General features: G+C 33.2%; 3 protein-coding genes across 3 annotated transcripts; 1 reads left to right on the top strand and 2 right to left on the bottom strand.

The window, feature by feature from the left end:
• Positions 1-1,461: 1,461 nt before the first annotated feature.
• LOC134281027 (glutathione S-transferase omega-1-like) lies at positions 1,462-6,730 on the top strand. Its single transcript, XM_062763483.1, has 5 exons — positions 1,462-1,561; positions 2,839-2,944; positions 3,625-3,847; positions 5,162-5,308; positions 6,301-6,730. The coding sequence occupies exons 1-5, from the start codon at positions 1,528-1,530 to the stop codon at positions 6,439-6,441; spliced, it is 651 nt and encodes a 216-aa protein (XP_062619467.1). The 5' UTR covers positions 1,462-1,527; the 3' UTR covers positions 6,442-6,730.
• Positions 6,665-8,854, bottom strand: LOC134281016 (uncharacterized). Its single transcript, XM_062763472.1, has 2 exons — positions 8,377-8,854; positions 6,665-7,236 (listed from the first exon to the last, which is right to left on the bottom strand). The coding sequence occupies exons 1-2, from the start codon at positions 8,777-8,779 to the stop codon at positions 6,767-6,769; spliced, it is 873 nt and encodes a 290-aa protein (XP_062619456.1). The 5' UTR covers positions 8,780-8,854; the 3' UTR covers positions 6,665-6,766.
• Positions 8,855-9,916: 1,062 nt separating this feature from the next.
• LOC134281040 (U3 small nucleolar RNA-associated protein 4 homolog) lies at positions 9,917-21,954 on the bottom strand. The gene is made up of 19 exons (XM_062763502.1): positions 21,815-21,954; positions 20,225-20,321; positions 19,477-19,540; positions 19,083-19,202; positions 18,897-18,965; positions 18,637-18,721; positions 18,135-18,303; positions 17,699-17,774; positions 17,242-17,289; positions 16,808-16,979; positions 16,370-16,443; positions 14,783-14,882; positions 14,186-14,346; positions 12,903-13,098; positions 12,586-12,686; positions 12,307-12,402; positions 10,781-10,963; positions 10,521-10,613; positions 9,917-10,424 (listed from the first exon to the last, which is right to left on the bottom strand). Exons 2-19 carry the CDS (start codon positions 20,317-20,319, stop codon positions 10,308-10,310), a joined length of 2,019 nt encoding a protein of 672 aa, XP_062619486.1. The 5' UTR covers positions 20,320-20,321; positions 21,815-21,954; the 3' UTR covers positions 9,917-10,307.
• Between the last annotated feature and the right edge of the window lie 123 nt (positions 21,955-22,077).

Below are 22,077 nucleotides of genomic sequence, written 5' to 3'. Positions count from 1 at the left end.
CGAAACGAAACGAACTGAAACGAAACGAAATCTGCCGAAACGAAATATATGTACCGAAACGAAACGAAACCTACCGAAACGAAACGAAATCAAAAAACGAAACGAAACAAAACTAAACTCGAAACTAAACGAAACAAAACTATCAAAATGTTTTTTTTTTCTTCAAATCAAAGTACTGTATATAACTATATATCATTATGTGTAACTGCATGTGGACTTTTTTTTACTTCAAATAAAATTTATATAGTTCATGCAATTGTTAATACATGTATAAAATTAAATTACCGATAAATTATGCTCCCTTCTCAGTCTAATGATGTATTTACATGTTTGCCAACTGCAAATATGCACGAGCGTACTATGCATGTATAATTTCAATATGTGCAGTATTTTCTAATTTTTATATCTTACTCTTATTTTCAATCCTTATTCATCTAGATACAACATATATCTATCAAAATTAATGCATTACATGTAAATGCTCGTTTATGTACGGGTCGAAATAAAGTCGCTGTACTGTTAATTGTATTGCGAATGTCTTAAAACCTAGGATAAACCAAATACTTTGAGTATTTAATATCCCATTCCGAGGTGTCTGGTTTTATAGTTCAACTATACATGTAACTCCAACCGGAATCTTGTGTATCCTTTCTACAAACATACGGTCATATTTTTGTCGGGTAATTTTCGAGAAAAAAATGAGTGGTTTGCAATAAAGAGGCTCGACCAGAGAAGTCTAAAACGATTTAACAGACAAGAAAAAAGTCACTCGAAGCGAACGATGTCATTTTTAAGTAGGTAAATTAGTCAGTAAGATATTGACAAAATATAACAAAGGCGTCGGAAGCGGGGGGAGGGGGCGTTAGGACTTTTTTTTGCAAAGATGTTTATTATATAGGCATTAAAAATTAGGGTTGACCTTTAAATTTCTGGTAAAGCCCCCCCCCCCCACACACACACTTTCAATTTCCTTCCGACGCCTGTGTATGAGCTTGAAGCGAAACAATTGCCTGTGGTGCTTGAACTATATAAATATATATATATATAATAGACCATATGCAGTTACACATTATATAAACAGCATGTAACTACATGTATATAGCTTGATTTGAAAAAAATTCTGAAAAATTTTGTTTCGTTACAAATTTCGTTTTGATTTTATCATATTATATATATATAAGGTAGGTTTCTTTCGTTATCTAAAAATATATCAAATCAAGATTTCGAAGAAAATAATTATTTCGTTCAATTCATTTGTCCGTTTCGCACTTTACAGGTACCCGGCCGAATCGCGCCTTATCGAAATCAACTAAATACGACAGGGATAAATTCCACATTAGATCCGCGCCCTAAACTGGTGAAAATTTAAATTCACTGCATAGTTCAGTAACCACAGATGGGCCATCGACAAAATATAACACAAGGTGGACAGCTTGCCTTCTGCATTATCGTTACATCTAATCATTATATTGGGTTTTCTCTGTAGGAAGAAGACATATTCACTGGATCTCACAGACGCATCAGAAAATGTCGATAGCATCTCAGAAAGCTTTTGTAACAGGCAAGTAAACCACATTTATAGTTTTAATTGCTTGGACAGGATTTCTTAAGACTTGATTTGTTTATATAATGTGTTCTGTTATACTAGCCCTTTTGTCATGTTCTAATTTTTGATTCTCTACTGGTTTGGTGTACATTGCTATCGGGGAATTAGAACGTCAAAAATATACTAGTATATCACGTACATTCTTACGGCATTTTAGATGCATCTACAACCACAGAGGCCTGTAACATGCTATATTTGATTTTACGTTATTCTTATTGTATATGAAGATTCGTTTTTGTATATATATATATATCTTGTGATTACAATAGTACCCAGTAGGGTAAACGAATTGGACACTTGGCAAGCTAAGATTAGTGATTACGTAAAATCAAATATATCATGTTACCGGTTCCTTTGACTATATACAACATGCCTTCTCTTTTATCTTCGCATTATTTTTAAGTGATATGATTGTAAGAGATCTGTTTGTATGTATAAGTAACTTAAGCCATTTTTGCTGATGCATTGCAGTATGGGGTGTTGCTAACCAACGATCAAATGACAGATTTAACTAAAATAAACCATCGGATTTTCTACATTTTATATAACTTGGAGGGGGTGGGCTGAAAGCCGCCTACCCTTTATAGTCTTGTAATGGAATAGAATTTGTTCCCTCTCAATTATAAAGCCGATTCATTTTCCTAGACTGTTTGGATATCCCCCACCCACCCTCAAATATATGTACTGTAATAAAAATGAATTGCATCTCAAGGGTCTGACTGATGCGAGATATACTAGTATACAGCACATGTAACACTAATATATCGAGCAGTGCAGGCACATATAGTATCGATAGGGAAAGGGGGGGTCACACTTTTTTCCCCAAACAAATCATTTGGAATTGAAAATATACAATGAAAGGCTTACCCCTCTTTCATTTTTTGTAAATATTTTAATCATAGTAATTTGGTAACATTAATAAAATTTGGTTGTTAATGGAAGTTTGAATCTAGCCCCACTTCACCCAGAGAAATAGGATTTTTGAGCGTGGACCCCCCCCCCCCCTAGCTTTTTTCCCCTTGTCAATTTTTTTTTATTTCCAGAAAAGTTGTCTTTTTTGAAATTGTATTTTGTATAAATTCCATCGTAGAAAAGAAAAATCGATATCACCCTTTACATTTTCGGGACAAGGAAAGCGAAAAAGTGAGAAAAAAATATAACCGTACTCTAATATTAAAATACATGATAAAAGGAAATTTTTGAATTAATATGAAGCTATTTCTTAAAGACAGGTTCGGAATTTCCGCCACTAAAGCCTGGGACTCTCCGACTGTACAGCATGCGTCTCTGTCCATACGCCCAAAGAGCCAGACTGGTACTTGCCCACAAGAACATACAGTGAGTCATGAACTACTGGGTGCACAGAAAAAGGTGTAATCATTCACAAGCCTAGTAGCTACCAGGTGTTATGTTCTAAATTTTGAGTCGTATTTCGGGAATACGTGTAATTTACTCCCATTAGTTGAATTCAAAATTTAGAACATGGCAAAGGGACAAACTATTCAAGAAGAATTTTTTTTTTTGGAAAAGTGTTACGGTGCTTAGAAAAATGGCGATATAAAGAGCGAATCAAGTGAATGGGTGTTATGACGCGAAAATAGGTAATAACGGAAAGATTAAAAAGTGCATCGAGGGCCTGAGCAAAAAGATTTATTTTTTTTTACTTTATGAGTTTTTATAACCATGATTTCACTCTCAATTTTAATACACATGTATACTGTCAAACACGCTTTGAGTCTAATAGGCTTTCGCACAATTATTTATATGAATTGTAAACTGTAAAAAAAAAAATCCACGACGATGTCACATTTTGTGGAGGCGGTCATGTTTACTTTGTGGTAGGAAAATGGGATTTCAGCTTGATTTTCTACAAGTAAAATGTATTTTTGCCAAATCTTGTTAATACAAATTGTTGAATTTCCTCTCTCTCTCTCTCTCTCTCTCTCTCTCTCTCTCTCATAAAAAATAATATGCTAAAAATTGGTTTTGCTTATACCGGCATGCAATATTTTCTTCAGACATGAAGTGGTCAATATTAACCTGAGCAAAAAGCCTGAATGGTACTTGGAAAAGGTCAACCCCATGGGAAAGGTTCCCGCGCTGGAGAAGGACGGAAAGATTATTTACGAGTCGGACATTTGTTGTGATTACCTTGACCAGGTGTATCCAAACGACAAGCTGACCCCTGATGACCCGTACCAACAAGCTAGGGATAGAATGTTACTTTCTTATTATGGACAGGTATATAATGGTATATAAAAGTTAAATAAGTGCAGTGAGACGGATATTTATGGACAGGACCAACTCTCTTAGAATTTATTTATTCCCTTGGATCATATTCTTCCTTTTTCCTAAGTTGTTCTTTTATCACAAATTAAAAAATGTGTAATAGCTTGTAAAGAAGAAAAGGTCAAAAAAGATATGGAAAAACGAGGCTTCTGTGCACAAGCTTTTTTTTATTTTTCGTATTTACCATTATTTTTAATGAAGGTGATAATATAAAGAAAATATTTATTGCTAGAGAAAAAGAGTTAATCAGATGATGCGTAAAATCTATCGGACTTTTATTTTTTTTTTTTATATTGATTGTGAAACATATGGAGATAACGATCATTATTCAAGATTAAAAGCCCATAAAATAATACAAAATGGGAACAGAGCAAACACGGAAAAACATTAGAGGTGGGATCAGGTGCCATGGAGGAATGAACATACCCTGCCGACCGGTCACACCCGGCCGTGTGCTACTTTCACGAAATAACGGGAAAAATCCGTCGTCAATTCAGTGTATAAACTAAAGGTACTGTGAGAAATGAGCTCACTAAATGATGCCCCCGCCTCCCATATGCGTAGAAATGGCAGTGTCCATGTTTTGCTATGGGAAACCCAAAATATGTGTCGGATCAAAAAGTAAAATAGAAGGTGCACAATGGCAATACTAGTATGTAATAAAGAATCTGTGAAAGTCTCATCAAATTTAGTGGTATGAGAGGAGTTGTGGATAAGAGATGGGTACTCAAAAGCGTAACAGACATTCGGACGGACAGACGTACAGCTAGACGGACGAACGGACATCCCGATTACTTTATACCCTCCCACTTTTCAAGCGGGGGAAATAATAATGGACTAAATTCAGTATGAAAAACGTCAACATTTGATTAGTAGCCAAAACAACTCTTTAATTTATAATTTAATTCAAGAAGTCTTTAAATGAAGCTTGAAAATTAAATATTTTCATGCAACAATTTTCATTATATACCTCTCAATGTGCTTCAAGATTCTTTGCAAAGCTCCATAAATTACTTCTAATTTCATATCATGTTAGTAAACATTGGTATCTAAAAATGCTTTTTCGGGATAAAAATTTCTACTTTAAATTAGACCTTTCTGAGAAGTTCATTGTATCGACCATAGAACTTACAAATTAATGACTTTTAACAAGACTGCTGATATCCTTGATTCATCAACTTGTTTGTCAATAATTTACATCGTTTTGGAAATTGTACATAAGTAGAACATGCATTTGAATCATTTTTTAAACATTTCTAATTTTAGGTGACTACGCAATATTATAAATTCTACTTCGGAACACCGGACAGCTTTCCAGCGACGGCCGAGGCTCTCGGCAAATTACTGTCGGAATTTGACAAAGAATTGGAAAAGAGGGGGAAATTTTTTGGAGGTAAGGCGATGGAATACCTTAAAGAATGAGAAAATAAAATCATCAGAAAAAATTGATAAATCATCCTTGAAAAGATTACCCAGAACTGCTAAGCTGTTTTGCTACTATACCGGTTGGCATAGAGGTCAATGTGATTGTTTTGCTGGCACCGTACATGTACTTGGCACAGAATCCGGATAGGGCCAATATCGCATCATCACACCGTCGAGCTTTGGGTCGATAATGCGCCATCGCTTCATCGCCACATAGCATTAAATATATATTATCAGCATCGCCCATAGTCGATGCTCAAATGGCACTGGACTTCTGATTTTAAAACTAGCGCATCAACATTTAAAATAAAATTATTTATTTTTGCATTTAGATATAAATATCGTGAAAGAATTAAAATAAAAGCTGCTGAATGTGTTTTATGTTTATCAAAAAATTCAAAATATTGTAATCATTTTTATTACATCTAAGTTATTTTAAAATATAAAAGTTTACCATGAAAGTTTCACAAAGTTTCTCTTTTTTTCAGGGACCTTGCAACAGGAGGGCCACACCCACCCCTATTTTCCAGAGATAACTTTTTACTACTGAAAATGTTCATTGAAAAGCCGATCCCCCCCCCCCACACACACACACTTTCAAAAACGATGCTACATCACTATAAATAATTAGTAAATTACTATTTCATCTTAATTTAGTCCATTTGGAAAAGCTTTGGTCAATCAAGCATTAAATTAATATATATATAATTATATATATATATATATATATATATATATATATATATATATATATATATATATATATATATATATATATATATATATATTATCAGTGGATGTCCTGCACTTGATTTTAAGCAGTTAAAAAATATCCTGAAAGAATTAGGATTGTTATGAAAATATTACAGTTTGAATCATTTTTACAGTTTTCTATTTCATTCGTGTGCTTTAATAAAAAGTGGAAAGGTATGGCCCTGATTACGATATAGGAAAAGCTTGTCAATAATCTGTTTGAATAAAAACCCAATTTGATGGCATATATAAAGAGAATGGTGGACGTCCCAGCAGTTAAAAAATGTCTGACGTCTGAGGAAAACCACCTTAAATTTTACCATAGTATAAAAAGCGGAAAGGGTGATTATGATATAGGACTTGAATAAAGTTAAATTGTTTTGGTCGTTGGGTAGAGAATATGCCAGATTTAGTTAAATAAGTGTCATATAAGTTATTAAACCTTTAAAGGTGCATTTAATTCTCTGGTTACTTTTAGTGATAATTACATGTGTAATATATTATAGTAAAATAAGTATCGATGTCATGAAATGAATTATTGATAAAATAGTAGAACCAGAAGTCCTTGATGAGACTGTAGCTTTACTGCTTTGTACTAAAACATTTTGGAAGAGAACTTGAAATTTCAATAAATAGAAAAAATACCAACATAAGAAATTGTTTTTTGGTCATGTTTTGTCATACAGCTGTGTTTCAGTACAACTTCCAACCGGAGAATGATGACCTTCCATACAAATCACTACGAATTGCACCAGAACCAGGATCTCGGGAGTGTGTTTGAATATAAACGTCATCACCCTGGTTGACATGCGCAATGGCTAAACCCGTCGCCTGCCCATCTTCTCCAGTAAGAGACTTCATGTAAATACTACCGTAGACAGCACTATTAACAACCAGTTCCAAAGCATGGTCTTCTCCTGTGCCCCCATAATGCTTTATCCTACTGGTCCAGCTGAAAGCATAATATCCCGACTCAGGGGCGATGAAAACACCTGAGCTTCTATGGTACGCGTTTCCAGCGTTGGTTTTGACAACATCGAATTTTAGAATTTGTCCCTGCCCGGTGTGTGAGACATCCGAGGAGAAATAAGCATAGAATGCTATCGTCTTGTGTGCTGGAGCTGTAGGAAAAGGTTCCTGAGTTATCGGAATCAAAAGTCGCTCTAAAGAAAAAAAAATCAAACACGTTTTAAAATATGAAAAGAATTAAGAGGCCTCTTGACACAAGATTACCCATTACACTTACATTATTATCAAACATTGGTCAAATTGTGCTCACAGTACTTTTGTTTAATTAAAAAATATATAATAATATGTTGATTTTTTTTTTACTGGTGTAGCATGACTGGATGATCGTATGTTTGACAAAAGTGAAATAAATCATATTTAACAATTTATTAAAACCCAGAAGATCCTCCATTTGAAATGAATTTCCATTTTGAATTGATAAAGGTTGCTTTTCCAATCAATCTAAAACTATTTAAAACTGGAATACATGTAGTTTGCGCTTCTACTTGTAATTTTTTTTTTTATAAAGGATTGCAGTAATTAAGTAACAAATTTGTAAATATGCAGCTAATGACATTGCCGTCCGTTTGATTCAAAAATTTAAAACAGGAAAGGGTGGAAGTGGGGGGGGGGGGACCAAATACTCGAGGACATTCATGAAAAATTTTAGTTGTAATGTAAGAAAAAAAAAATTGTATTTTAATACAGCCAATGCTAAGGGGCCTCAACTCATTGCAGGCAAGTAGGAACTCCCTCTCCCTACTTTTTTCCACAACATTACTTTTACTATTGGAAATGTTCATTGTTTTATGGCCTTTTTTTTTAAAGCCCCCCCCCCCCGAACTTTATACTACAAAATTGATATCAAAAAAAACTGAAAAAAAAAATGGGTACGTGAAATAAGTTGGCATTGAAAATTGAATGGATTTGTATCATTTCCGAAGAAATAGGAATTTTTTTTTTTTTTTTTTTTTTACATGTTAGTTCCTTGTCAACTTTTTCAAAAACGGTACAAGTATAGCCAACACAAAATTCTCTGGAATGCCCCCATTTTAAAAACGATGCTACGTGGCTGCATTGGTATATAAGGAACTGAAAAAGTTCACCATGCTCTCAAAGATTGATGATTGGAGGAAACTTAATGTGTGAGACTCTCGTTCTTAAGTGGGAAGTATATTATACCGGTATATCTCTGTTTTTGTATCTCCAAAAAATAAAGTTCATTTGCAATTAGCAGATTTTTCAAGACTTTTAAACTAAAAGGCAGTTCCTAAAACATTTAGTAAATCATTTACCCTTTCGAATAACAGAAGGACGAGCTGCAACAGGCTGCGCACTTTCAACCATTGGGCGATTTTCTTTGGGCTTGATTCCTTGCACACCATTCACGTTACTAGAAGACGAAATGTTCGCATGCGTTGGAGAGAGATTATTGCTTACAACACTAGAATCAAAAACTTCTGTCTCTTGGGTATAAAGAGTCCTTTGACAATCCAGTCTCTGTTTTCGGAAAGCGTTTTGGAGATAGGTAATTCGATTATTCTGAGCGTGAACAGTTCTGCTCAGCTTGCTTATGAGCTGCCGAAGCTCAAGAACTTCTTCATGCACTTCACTCGCTGTCATTTCACAGTGTCCTCCCTTTGGAATACTGAAGAGGAGAAAAAAGAATAAAACGAAAAATGTCCCCCGTGCAATCATGGCGTATACTATCTCTGTTATCTACATTCTTTGCAATAAGACTTACTTTACTAATATTTTGACCCAATTTATGACTCTCACACATATAATATACGCAGTAAAAAGGTGAAACTGAAATATTTTTGTCCAACCTTTCAGAATTCAGAATTCATCAATTCATTAATATGAAAAAAAGGACATATGGAATATCATGGCAAACACTCCCAAGTCTGTATCTAATTGGTGTATTTAAAATTTGGAAATAGAATTTTTGTAAAATATACCAATATTACAACAAACCTACATTTATAATAGTAAAATACTTGTACTGTCGTTGATTGCTCTGGGCATACACAACAAACAAGAGAGTGATTCCTTTAACCACTTCTGTGCCACAGGACTTATACCCGTAACGCATAAAAAATGTTTAATTGCTTTAACTCATATGATTTTCCAAAATATTAGAAATGTATTACTTATTAAAGTGAAATACAAACAACTTTGGCATAGCTTGCAGGGCAAAATTTGACAAAAAAAACATTTCAAAATGACAATTAAATTCATGAACGAATAAAAGATGTAAATGTCATAAGGAGTTATCTCTCTTACCAATGTATCAACGAACCTTAAAAACAAACCTAACAAGTCCCAATACGTGAAAGTCAGAATAGATAAGAATATAGTATAAAAACAGAAATTAAAAGAGCATATATGGTTAAGGTTCATTGTCCCTCTGATAAGAGAGATAACTCTCACTGAGAAAAATGGCTATTGTTTTTAAACTTTATAAATTTTCCAAGCAAAAATGACCATTTCTGTCAAAGCTGCAGAACTGTAGCAAAAAAAAATTGATGGACCATGGTCATCCATCCCAATTTTTTTTAACGACCAGAGAGGAACAGATATGCAGCAATATCAAATATTGATTTAAAAAGTATTGTAAAATTTCAAGCATTTGATATTAATTAGATTTCTTTTGGAAAATTATAATCATTATTCCTTAGTTTTATACAATAAACAGAGAGACGAACCACTTTTATGTTGAATATTTACATTAAAGAACGTATTAAATATGTTTTGCTTGTTGAGTACAAAGGGTATTCTTCATTTGATACAATTTGATGGAACACGACTTTCCAAAGACTGATTAAAACTAAATCATATTTATAATAATTTTTTTATTGATCGGCTCTACATAACATAATATGTAAAACACAGATCCATAACAACAAAGACTGCATGCAGTCTTTAAGAACATACACATGAGAAATTCAAACAAACAATTGACCTATCAGGCCTAAATCCCTCATTACAGTTTCTGTCTTACAGAAGACAATCTTGGTGCTGTCTGTGATTTCTCACAATGATTCACTACATGTGACAGAAGTTTTTATAAGACATCTATCATAGTCCACACTAGATGTACCAATGACTGCTTGCATAAATTTTAACAAGAAATTGCCAACATGCATTATATCATATTTTTTCATTGGTTCTAGGTTCTCTTGCTGATAGAACACAATTTGACAATTTATTATTGGAACTCCTTTTAAGTTCCAAATTTTTTCTGTTGAAGAGCCATTGGAAGTGATTCCATCAGGGCTAGTTTAGTCCGTTCCACCATCACAACCCAATCGTCTTTGACAAAGTCCATATGAATTAGGTACTGTAAACACATCAGAAATTTTAGAATACCAACAGGAAGTTATTTACAGTCATGAATACAGTATAAGATATTGTCAGCATCAGAAAAAACACTTACACGGAATCTTGTACAAACATGAAAGGCTGTCACTTTTGAAGAATTTGGTCTGGCCACCAGGTCAAAAGGTTTGGCTTTTCTGTCTGGGAATGGCTGCAATAAAAAAACAATTTTGCATTTTTAATTTGTTTTTTAAAAGGATATAATCCATTCTTCACAATTTAGCTATAACTTCATCCTCATATATTAAACAGACAAGAGTAAACAGAAATGTGAAATACATGTACACTGCATGGGTAAAATATTAGAATTGCATTTACCTGAGTTTTATCTAGGATGAAGAACTTGTCCAGGTCACAGAAGAATATCTTATCAGGGTATCGCGGCGACGTAGATATACAGAAGATCTTCTGGTGTCGCCGCATCCAGGCGTTTGGGAAACTGTTACACACTTTCCGACACCAGTCACTGTATTCCCTCTTTTCTATGTCAAATTCATAAATCTGTACAGAAAATGAAGCAAATATTAGAAAGGGTAATAATTCTTGTCCCAGTTTTTAGGTTTTAAGCAATATCACTAATCCCCCAGCAATGATCTTGAGGTTTGAAAAATGACTTGAATCAAGGTGTAGACTACAAAATCAAAGATTTACATGGGAATTTAGAGTAACCAGAAGTCTCTGTCGAGACTGTAGCTCTACTGGTTTATACTTAAAACAAAGGAAGAGAAAAGTAGCAGTTGGGACTTGAGACTTTAAATCAGCAATAAATAGAAATATGATCCTTGCCACTCATCAAAATAAAAACCAATATACAGAATTATGTATCTTAGTATAGTCTACTTGTGTGCCAAGTTATACTGAAATCGGACCAAAACTGCAGGAGTAGCATTTTGAAAGAATTTCACAGAAATTTCTATTTTTAGTAACCATGGCAACACCGTTCATTGCAATAAAAAACCGATGCACAGAATTATGTATCTTAGTGTACTCTACTTGTTTGCCAAGTTATATCAAAATCAGACCAAAACTGTAGGAGGAGTAGCATTTTGAAAGAATTTCACAGAAATTTCTATTTTTAGTAACCACGGCAACACCGTTTATCGAAATCAAAAACCGATGCACAGAATTATGTATCTTAGTGTAGTCTACTTTTGTGCCAAGTTATACTGAAATTTGACCAAAATTGTAGGAGGAGTAGCATTTTGAAAGAATTTCACAGAAATTTCTATTTTTAGTAACCACGGCAACACCGTTCATCGAAATCAAAAACCGATGCACAGAATTATGTATCTTAGTGTAGTCTACTTGTTTGCCAAGTTATATTGAAATCAGACCAAAACTGTAGGAGGAGTAGCATTTTGAAAGAATTTGACAGAAATTTCTATTTTTAGTAACCACGGCAACACTGTTCATCGAAATCAAAAACCGATGCACAGAATTATGTATCTTAGTGTAGTCTACTTGTGTGCCAAGTTATATTGAAATCGGACCAAAACTGTAGGAGGAGTAGCATTTTGAAAAATTGTTTACAGACAGACAGACAGACAGACAGACGGACAGACAGACAGACGGACGGACGACGGACGCATTACTATCGCATAAGCTCTTCTGGTCTCTGACCAGTAGAGCTAAAAATGCGAAAATCTTCTCAGTAAAAAGGCCATGATTATGGTATTCAGTAGTTTATGACAAGTTATTAAAATTTTGAGTTTATACAAGTTGAGAGAATAAGCATTATAGCTAAACACTATTTGGATGCAATAATTGAAGACAGAAGAAAACCACTGCAAGTACAAAGAACACAATAATATAAGAATTATGTACTGTATCCTGGGTTTCTCTACCTTTTGGTCAGCATGTGCTGTGATCAGTTTCCCACTGTCTGATGTAAAGGTCATAGCTGTTACTGTTGACCTGTAACTGGGTAACTGGCATTCAACCTGTTATTTATAAGTAAATTCCTGAATTTATCAAGAATATTGGAATGCATTTTTTTTTATTTCTAGACAATTTTTCTAGAGATGAACTTAATAAACAGTGTAATTTTTACTGATTTTCATGATAGAATAGCCCCAAAGCTGAGCAAATTTTCTTTCAAAAAACTGAATTTTATGATATCTTACCTCCTTGGACTTCAGCCCTATCACTGATACTTTGTAGGACAGATCTGCCACTGCCACTAGCTTACTGTCTGGACTCACACTCAGTAGATGTATAGACTCCTCTGATAATGTAAGTAACACACAGAGGGATCATGCAGAGGTTCTTAGATATTGGTTGTTTAGAGAAACAGATTTAGTCAGAGAGCTCAAACATTCTTTACTCCAAGTCAAAAAAACATTACAAATATAGCACTGTAAATTAATCCTTCAATTAAAATGTGACATGTGCAATGACTAATTTTAATGTTTCATACATAGAATTTTTTTAAAATTCTGACCTGTGAAATCTTCCCAGCTGTGGTACAAGGACACTGAATCTTCTTCGAGGGAAATAACTACAATTTTTTGACATGATGTGGCTATGATTAAAAACTGTTCATTCGATGTGAACATGAGACGATGAGCAGAGTAAGCTGGAAGGGATTTCTTTATCTTCTTCATACTGACAGCTGGACTGATGGACTCAGAGTCATCCTACGAAAAAAAAAATTGTTTCTTGAAACACAAAATATTTCAAATAGATTCAAACCTTCCATTAATAAACATGCAATAGCAAGATGTTTTCCTCTCTAAAAAGTTTATCCAAGTATAAAGTACCGTATAACGGGTAATTTTTACTGTTGTAAATTTTTACGAATTTCTGTTGAAATAGGGTGATTTTATTTTTTATGCGTTAAATTTTTACTAATTGAGCATGTCCGTAAAAATTAAAATCATCAGAGGTTCCAGATCAATGTTTTAGTGCTTTGAATGCGTTAACATACATATACGTGTATTAAATATGTCTGGAAAACCCAAGAATTATTCCCATGGTAACGAGAGTCGATTCATTAAATGATGATATGTTTATTCATCTAAATACCTTTATATATCACATGCCCTCAATTTATTCCTTTTTCAATTAATACACATGTCTACGCATCATTATTGTTGCGCACCACGTGGCCATCTTCATTTTAATGAAAACGAAGAGAGGCAACTCAAGCTATCATGATTAAGTCGACTGAATTACAGGGGACATGGATTACGATGTATCAAAATGTCGAAGTTTTTACTGGAAGCAAACAAAAAGAAGAAAGGGTCAACGTCTTGAAAAACGAATATAATTTGAATACTTCAGTCTGTAATAATTAAGTCATTATCAGAAATTATGCGTCCCCTAAGAGGAACCAGGTAATTAACGGTGTTTGTATAATTTGTGCATTAATTAAGATTTACTTGTTTGATCCTACTCGATAATCAATTAAAAAGTTCCCCAAAATAGCAACGAGTGTCAGTGCTAATCCTGTAGCCTCCAGGTACTTGGCTAAATGGTAATGATAGCATTGATATACTCTCATAATACAATGTTCAAAATTTAGGTGAGGCGCTTTTTACTTCTGTAAAATTTTACGCATTTAAATTTTACAGATTTATAAAACTCGTAAAAATTAGTAAAAATTAGCAGCAGGTAAAAAATACCTGTTATACGGTATAACAGTGATAAAGCTTATGTTTTGTTAGATAATACCAAGATTAGACATCATCAAAGGTCTTAAAAAACAACTGATTGAGTATTTACCATCTCTGTTTTAAAGAGTTTGACTCCATCAATGTCAGAGTATGACATCCAGTTAGCCCTAGAACTTATTGCACTACAAATGATATGCTGTCCATCTTTAGTTTTCAGCTGGATCAGTTTCTGAGGGGACACTTCCTCTGGCAGCATTTCACCATCTTTATCTACAACCAACATCATTCAATGCCTTTACAGTACTGTATAACAGTTTTCAATAAACCTGGTATTCTAACCTGCACTAACATATATTATGCTATTTCTAACATTATAATAAATCTAAGATGCACTAATTACCTTGTAGAATTTTTTTTATTTCAGTTTTAGAAGTGTTCTGTGTTCACTCAATCAAAATTTGTGTACTGCAAAAATTTCAGCTCCCATGTGATTGAAAGGAGCAATGTATATTGGAATTGCATGTTTTGAAAATACATGTATAAATAACATTTCTTTTGAAAAACCACTAAGAATAAAATGTAACATGAAGGGACATTAAACCTTAACGTTATCTCTTCAATGTCAATGAAAGAAACATTGAAGCTCTAAACAAAATACATCTGTAAATCCAGTGTTAATGACTGCCATGCACTATGCATTCTTTACCTGAAGTTTTCCTAGTGTTTCCCAGCCTCCAAAGCTCCAGATAATCTGGGTACTGTAGCAGGAGGGCGTTTCTGTCTTTGGCCACACTCACCAACTGATGCTGTCAAAAATTGTATGTTAAAATATTAATATGTAACAGTGTTTAAAGTCCAGTCAATGGAAGAAGATAAATTACTGTTAAAACATTCAAAAATATTTAACGAGGCCGAGTCTAATTCAAGTGTGCATGACTTTGCGCAGCTTTTTAATTTCATGAAGACATTTGTGCGGCAGTACACCTTTGCCAAATATTTTGTTTTTAATACAAAATTAACATTATCTTAACTACTACTGGTTTGAAAATGTAATTTTACGACAATTAGGGGAAAAAAAACACGCTGAAATGACCCTAACGACGTCAACATTTTTGGATTTTGTAAGCAAAGCATGACGCAGAAGAATGACACATGACTCGCTTGTATGTTCGAGAGAATCCAAAGAAACATACTAGCAATCTTAAAATTGCTATTTTTTACCAATTTTCACTAGCCAAGGGTTTCTCATACGCTACTCTCCTCATACACCCTTGACATACGGTGTTGATAGAAGCTGGGTTTTTTTTCTCGAGTTCTGATTGGGATTCAGTACACCCGTTCGACCAATCAGCAATTGTTTTTTGTAAATGACGATATTTGCATTCGGGATACTTCTTGACTCTTTAATCTCGGAAATGAAAAACGCAAGTAAACAACGATCCGTAAGATGACATGCAATTCTATGAATAGCTATGGTGTCATCCTATATCTTCTGAATATGTGATAAAGAACCTATATTGAAGCTTCAGATTTGTACTGTAGTTAATAAATGAACATAACTCAATTATTGCCTCTTAATTATTCTTGAAAAAAAACTTTGATTCAATTTTTTTAACCATGTGTCTTTATTTCTGTCGATGACGCAATCTGTGCGTACCTGATAGATTCAAGATCACGTGATGAGAATAATCCCGTCTTTTGACTTCACCGTATGCCAAGGGTTCATGAGGAGAATAGCGTATCAGAAACCCTTGGCTAGCGAAGATGTTTTTTACCGAAAAAAACATATGCGCCAATAACTCATCTGCTACCATATGTATTTATACCGTAATATGGCAATTTTAGAGGTATTGCACTTTGATAAAAAAAATAAACTTAGTAATTAATTCCTAGACCAGCCTAAATGGTGAACATTCTTTGAAATTCACAATTTGGTGACTTTTCACAATAACTTTCATCTACATGTACTTGAATGAAAAAGAAATCTATAGGGCAAAAATACAAAAATATGGGAAAAATGTGATAATTTGGTGCTTTTCCATCAAATTTCCATAGGGTCCAATAGTAAAATTTGACAACTTTTGAGATGGCCCCCTAAGAAACAGGGACGGTAAACGTTCGCTTTTTTGATCTTAAAACAATAAATATGAGTAAAAATTAATTTTGATAAAATTATCAAAATCCCTCGGGCAGAAATAATTAGACTCGGCCTCGTTAAATACAAGTACAGTTCATTATTAACTAGATTGAAAAAAAACATGCAAGTTTTCTTACTGCACAAGAATTAATTTACCTCAGCAATTGCTCTGATCTTTTGTTTATTTTTCTCCTTCCCAAGTCGATTCAGCTGGAGAGTTGTATCGACTCCTAAAAAATTATAATTATAAATTAGCATAACATCACATACTGTAAATTCCTTATTTTTCGCCAGTACTTATTATCGCGAAATAGCTCTTTAACATCAAATCATGAGAATAATTATTTGCAAATGAACGATTGATCAGGAGAATTTACATGGAATTTAGCACCATAAAAATAAAAGTGAGTAACTTAATTTAGTGTTTAATGCTTCTCATGAAATTAATAATTAGGAATCTACCGTATATCAAGATTCAAATAACATTTTCATCTGAATAAAATGTGAAATGGTTACAGTAGAGTACTAATCAGTTATGGAAGGAAGTCCATTCCATTGCAATCCTAATGATTAAATACACATCCATGTACCTACCCCCCGACACTATGTCCCTCCCTGTGATGGCCAGGGCCCTCACGTCATGGGTGTGCTGGTACCACACGGTGGTGCGGACCCACATGTTCCAGTCACTCTCCTGACTGGTGGTGGTGTACTGAAACTGCACCACTTTTGGATCCACTCCTGAGGAGAACACTTGTTTTTCATTCTGAAACATGCATGCATATATACATGTAAAAAACTTTTACATGTCAGAAGTTTTAAAATGGACAACAATGGCACTGAAAAAGATCACTTTTTTTTTTTTTACATTTCTCTATAATGACCCACACTGATAGATTCTCAAAGGTTATTTAAAATTTCAACAACAGAAAATAAATCAAACATTTTATGGACAAATATTTAATATCTATTAAATTTATTCTTTTCCCAACAGATAAACAATATAAAACAAGTATAAGGTGCCGTACCTCATGAACTGCTAAACACAATACATCTGCTTGGTGATTTTGAAAACTCTAAAGAGGAAAATAATAAACAAATATTATCCATACGGAGCATTTTTTACATTTTTACATGCATATTATTGAAACAGATTGTACTTTAATAAATCTAATTATCATGTACCGGTTGTAATTTTTCCCTAATAATGCCTACAGGATGCACTAAATATTTACAGTGTATATGCAATGAAAAGTCTATGATAAATCTGAGTAGATACTGTATATGCAATACAGTTGAACCTCTGTATCTTGAACACCAATATCTCAAATAACATGGATATGTTGAAAAGATTTGGAAGTGCCAACCACTTATTCTATAAGATTAATACCCCAGATATCTCCAAAAATCGGATATCTCGAAGTTTTTCCTTGGTTCAATTCAGTTCGAGATAGAGATTTTACTGTATGACACAGCAAATTGTACCTTTATCTGTGTCCCTTGTTTGCCATTCCAGAAAATAGTTCTACCTCTGGAATCTCCACTGACTAAAGTCATATCACTAAACACAAAACAATATTCAAAATGTAGTGTTGGTTAAAATGGTTAAAACAGCTAAAGCATTAAATTACTGCTTGTTCTGTTTTTAAAATTGTTTATGTAGGAGCAATTTTTTTTTTTCAAACAAAAAGAACATGTATACCTTCCTGGTATATTTATTCTTTAATTACAAAAAAACTATCCAGCAATGCAATCAACATTAAGAAAACCATCACACCATATTCCTAACTTAAAACATTGCAAATGGATTTGAATGGACATTAAATGTGGCTGTTAGGTCTCATACACATTGTCTATATACACATTGTCAAGTGTGGTCTTTTTGTCAGGGACAAACTCTTTTCATCTTCTGTGAACATACCTGAGGATGGCCACACACCACACAATGGTTTCCTTGTTTTTATCCACCCTCCCCAGCGTCATTCTCTGGACAGCGTGCCCTGACTTCACACTCCACAGTCTCATAGTGTCCACTCCTCCGGTCAAAATCACCTCCAGACTCGTGTTCCAAGCAATGGACAAGATCCGACCTACAAAGGAAAGATGAAGACTGCCATGAATAACACATCAAAAAAAATCTGCACACATGTTTTTGTATTTGAAACCATCTTAAAATAATCAATTTCAGTCAATGAACTTGATTGAAGATATCTTATTTTTATTTCCATTCAAGTTTTTATTTCACTAACAAGAATTGACAAATGAAGATTTTTTTCCCTGATCATTTTAATAAGAAACAAAGAAATAACCTTTCCCAGAAATGAAGCATAACTGAAGCATAAGTACACGTGCATGTATATCTTTGTATATTTTTGGAAAATAAAAATATCCTACAGTCAGCAGAGAAAAAAATCTTGATTTACCTTCCTGTTTATCAAAAGATCTGTAATACTGTAGGGAGTTGTAATCTGTGTCGAACAAAACAACACATCCCTCCTCTGTACCAGCCTACAGTGTAAAGAAAACATCACAGTAAAACAAAGAACTATCTATCAATTAAATCGGAAAATAAAATAAATGTTAAGTGGTAAAACACTTTTTAAAGATGTGAAAAAAAAAAAAAATTTTGAGAAATATGTCGCTTTCTTTTTTTTTTTTGTATCAAAGTGACAATGATTCTCACAGCCAAAAATTTTCCATTTGAATCTGTAGTCAAACACCAGACTGGTCCAGCATTGCAAGAAGCTGTGGCCTAAAAACACAGCAATCAGAAAGAAAACGTAGAAGATGTTTAAATACATAATAAATTGCATAATTTTTGTCTGAACAAAAAATTACAAACAACAACAGCGAAAGTTTTGTCTGACACCTTTGGTTCCAGTTTCTTGAGATCGTATTCCACTACATCTCCATCTAGCCCTGCTGAGTAAAGTCTCTGTCCTTGCCAGCACAAGGTCTCTATAGACTTGGATTCACTCCCTGGAATAATCTATTTATACATACAAGTAAATACATGTAATAATAATTCACATTATGATAAAACAGTGGATTCTGATACAATAAAAAATATACAGTATATTGCTTAATCATTCATTAAGATACCAAAGGTTTTAAGGTTTTAAGGTTTTAATTTTTTTTTTTTACATCTACTAACACTACAATGTGAAATAATTTATTCAATTCCATTAATTCATAGAAACTTCTAGACTGAAATTTCTATAAACATTCATAACAAGTAGATAGATATTGGTTCAAAAGCCCACCTTTTCTTGATACCAGTCATTGGCTACATCCCATATTTCAATACAGCCATCAGATCTGGAAACCCAAATATGTAAATCATTTTAAAATATATAAAATTCCAAATTATAATTCAAAATAAATAAATTCTTTATCTTATCTAGGTCAATTAGATAACACAAAAAAATCTGTAGGCTTTTACACAATTCTTACTTTCTGTTGACTTTTTCTTTAGAATGAATTTGTCCCTTTACAAGCATAAAGAAAAATAAAGAAAAGAGAAGTCTGTAATCCTATATGAAAAGAGAGAATTTTGCATAAAAACAATGTATCATTTAGGACCTAATAAAATTTATCTTACTTCTTTTCCATAAAGAGATGGACTGAATAGCCTTAGAGATTGATAAGAGAGAAAAACGATATTCCTGACCTCCTTCATGATATTATATGTATTGTAAAAATTAGTCTCAATATAGTTATTTTTGATACAACACAGCTTGATAGAAGGGAAAAAAAATTATGTTTTATGTTTTCTTTCACTTAATCAAGTCATTTTTTACAGTATATCCACTAATATCTTGTCAAACAGAGGTTACATGCAAAGGATTCTTTTAAAACCAATAAAATCACCATTAAATGTCATAAAATGTTGTTAAGCTTATTAAAAATTCTTTACCTATTTGATTTCATAACATTTCATAAATTTCTTTGGTAAGACATGTCTCAATCTTTAAAATTATACTGAAAGAGAGAATAACAACTTTAACAAAGGCAACTTTATTTACTTCTTTTCCATAAACAATGGACTGAATAGCCTTCGGTTGATACTCAAAAAATCGAACTCTATGTACCCTAAATTCTCCCATATCTACAAAAGAAAAGCATGAGCAAGTAAAAACATTATATAGTGTGACATTAAATATTCCAGATGAATTATGACTATTATTACTGTAGAATGTATTATTTAACAGCAATAGTTTAGCTACGTCATTCTCTCCCTGAAGTAGCTTTATTTAGCTACCATTTTATTTCAATAAAAAAGTTTTCTGAGGGTGTGCAGAAAATTTTTTGATGCAGTATATTGATGATTTAACTTTGATCTCATCTGAAAACAACTCATGTGTGTCTTTTCTTTTTCTGTGCAATTGCAATCAAAGTTCTGAAAGTTTTGGGGCTATGTATGACAGTTAGAACAGTTACTCCTTGAATGAAATGACAAAGAAGTCCAGTTCGTGTTAACACGATAATAGGTCGGTAATCGTTCAGCACAATGTGAAGTAATCATACTCAGTCATGCCTCACTGTGCCCAATAGAGAGGACAGTTAACCAAACAATGGAATTGCATGTTTTGCTCTAAATTGTCCAAACGCAGCAATGTATAAACTATCTCTGCTTTGGATTGTTTTTTCAGCCTCCCTAGTATAAATATCAAAAGTCATTTAATTGCGATTTTTTGTCTCTTTTTAATAAAAAGAAAACTTTTGAAAATTTACACTTAAAATACCTAAATAAAGCTACCTGAGGTAGGTAAATAAAGCTACGTAGGTAATTCTACCTACGTAGCTAAATCCAGTGATCAGGTCTGGTACAATCACTAGATTTAGCTATGTAGCTTGATAAACCTATTTAGCTTTACTTACCTAACTGAGGTAACTTTATTTAGCTACCAAATCAATTTATTTCTATCAAAAAGCATTTTTCTCAGGGTGTGCAGAAAATATCATTTTGATGCAGTGATCATTTTTCACTTTGAACTCATCTGAAAATAATTCATGAAAAAATCCCTCTTGAAGAAACGTCTTTTTCTGCACAATTGCAATCAAAGTTCTGAAAGTTTTGGGGCTATTATGACAGTTAGAATTGTTACTCCTTGAATGAAATGACAAAGAAGTCCAGTTCCAGTTAACATGATAATGGGATGGTAATTATTCAGCACAATGTGAAGTAATCATACTCAACCATGCCTCACCACAGGCATGAGAGAGGACAGTTAACCAAACAATGGAATTACATGTTTTGCTCTAAATTATCCAAACGCAGCAATGTATTAACTATCTCTGCTTTTGGTTGTTTTTTGAAACCTCCCTGGTATAAATATTAATAGTCAGTAAATTGCAATTTTCTGTCTCTTCTTAATAAAAAGAAAAATTTTGAAAAGTTACATTGAAATAGCTAAATAAAGCTACCTGAGGTAGATAAATAAAGCTACGTAGGTAATTCTACCTACGTAGCTAAATCTAGTGATTGCACTGGACCTAGTGATTGTACTGGACCTCGTTACATGCAAATGATTCTTTCAAACAAATAAAATTACCATTTAATGTCACAAAATGTTGTGAAAGTTATTAAAAACCTTTTACCTGTTTGATTTCATAACAGTTCATAAAGTTGATTGATATGACATCTCTCAATCTTTAAAAATATACAGCAATTTAAAATACCAAGCACATGTTGTCCTCACAGGGCTGCCATGTTGAATTTTCGATAAAGCGTACATAAAATATATTTAGCAAAAAGAATCAAGAATATATCATTTAAGCTATATTTCAGTAATTTCCTCTGTAGGAGCTATTATGAAAAGTTTTTTGATAAATTTCATGATATCATATTTTGTTTTATACTG

Source organism: Saccostrea cucullata, unplaced genomic scaffold, assembly GCF_032062105.1.
Source record: "Saccostrea cucullata isolate Sc308-1 unplaced genomic scaffold, CSIRO_AGI_Scuc_v1 ctg77, whole genome shotgun sequence".
NCBI lineage: Eukaryota > Metazoa > Mollusca > Bivalvia > Ostreida > Ostreidae > Saccostrea > Saccostrea cuccullata.
Note: the sequence above shows the minus strand (reverse complement) of the source record. Positions and strands in the feature narration are given on the sequence as shown.

Coding starts and splice junctions, on each gene's coding strand:
- LOC134281027 (XM_062763483.1), top strand. CDS start 1,528: ATGTCGATAGCATCTCAGAAAGCTTTTGTAACAG. Junction 3,848..5,161: donor TACTTTCTTATTATGGACAG/GTATATAATGGT, acceptor TTCTAATTTTAG/GTGACTACGCAATATTATAA. Junction 5,309..6,300: donor GTAAGGCGATGGAATACCTT/AAAGAATGAGAA, acceptor CTGTTTGAATAA/AAACCCAATTTGATGGCATA.
- LOC134281016 (XM_062763472.1), bottom strand. CDS start 8,779: ATGATTGCACGGGGGACATTTTTCGTTTTATTCTTTTTTCTCCTCTTC. Junction 7,237..8,376: donor TCCTTCTGTTATTCGAAAGG/GTAAATGATTTA, acceptor TTTTTTCTTTAG/AGCGACTTTTGATTCCGATA.
- LOC134281040 (XM_062763502.1), bottom strand. CDS start 20,319: ATGGGAGAATTTAGGGTACATAGAGTTCGATTTTTTGAGTATCAACCG. Junction 18,722..18,896: donor CAAATGGAAAATTTTTGGCT/GTGAGAATCATT, acceptor TTTACACTGTAG/GCTGGTACAGAGGAGGGATG. Junction 10,425..10,520: donor ATGTTTGTACAAGATTCCGT/GTAAGTGTTTTT, acceptor ATGTGTTTACAG/TACCTAATTCATATGGACTT.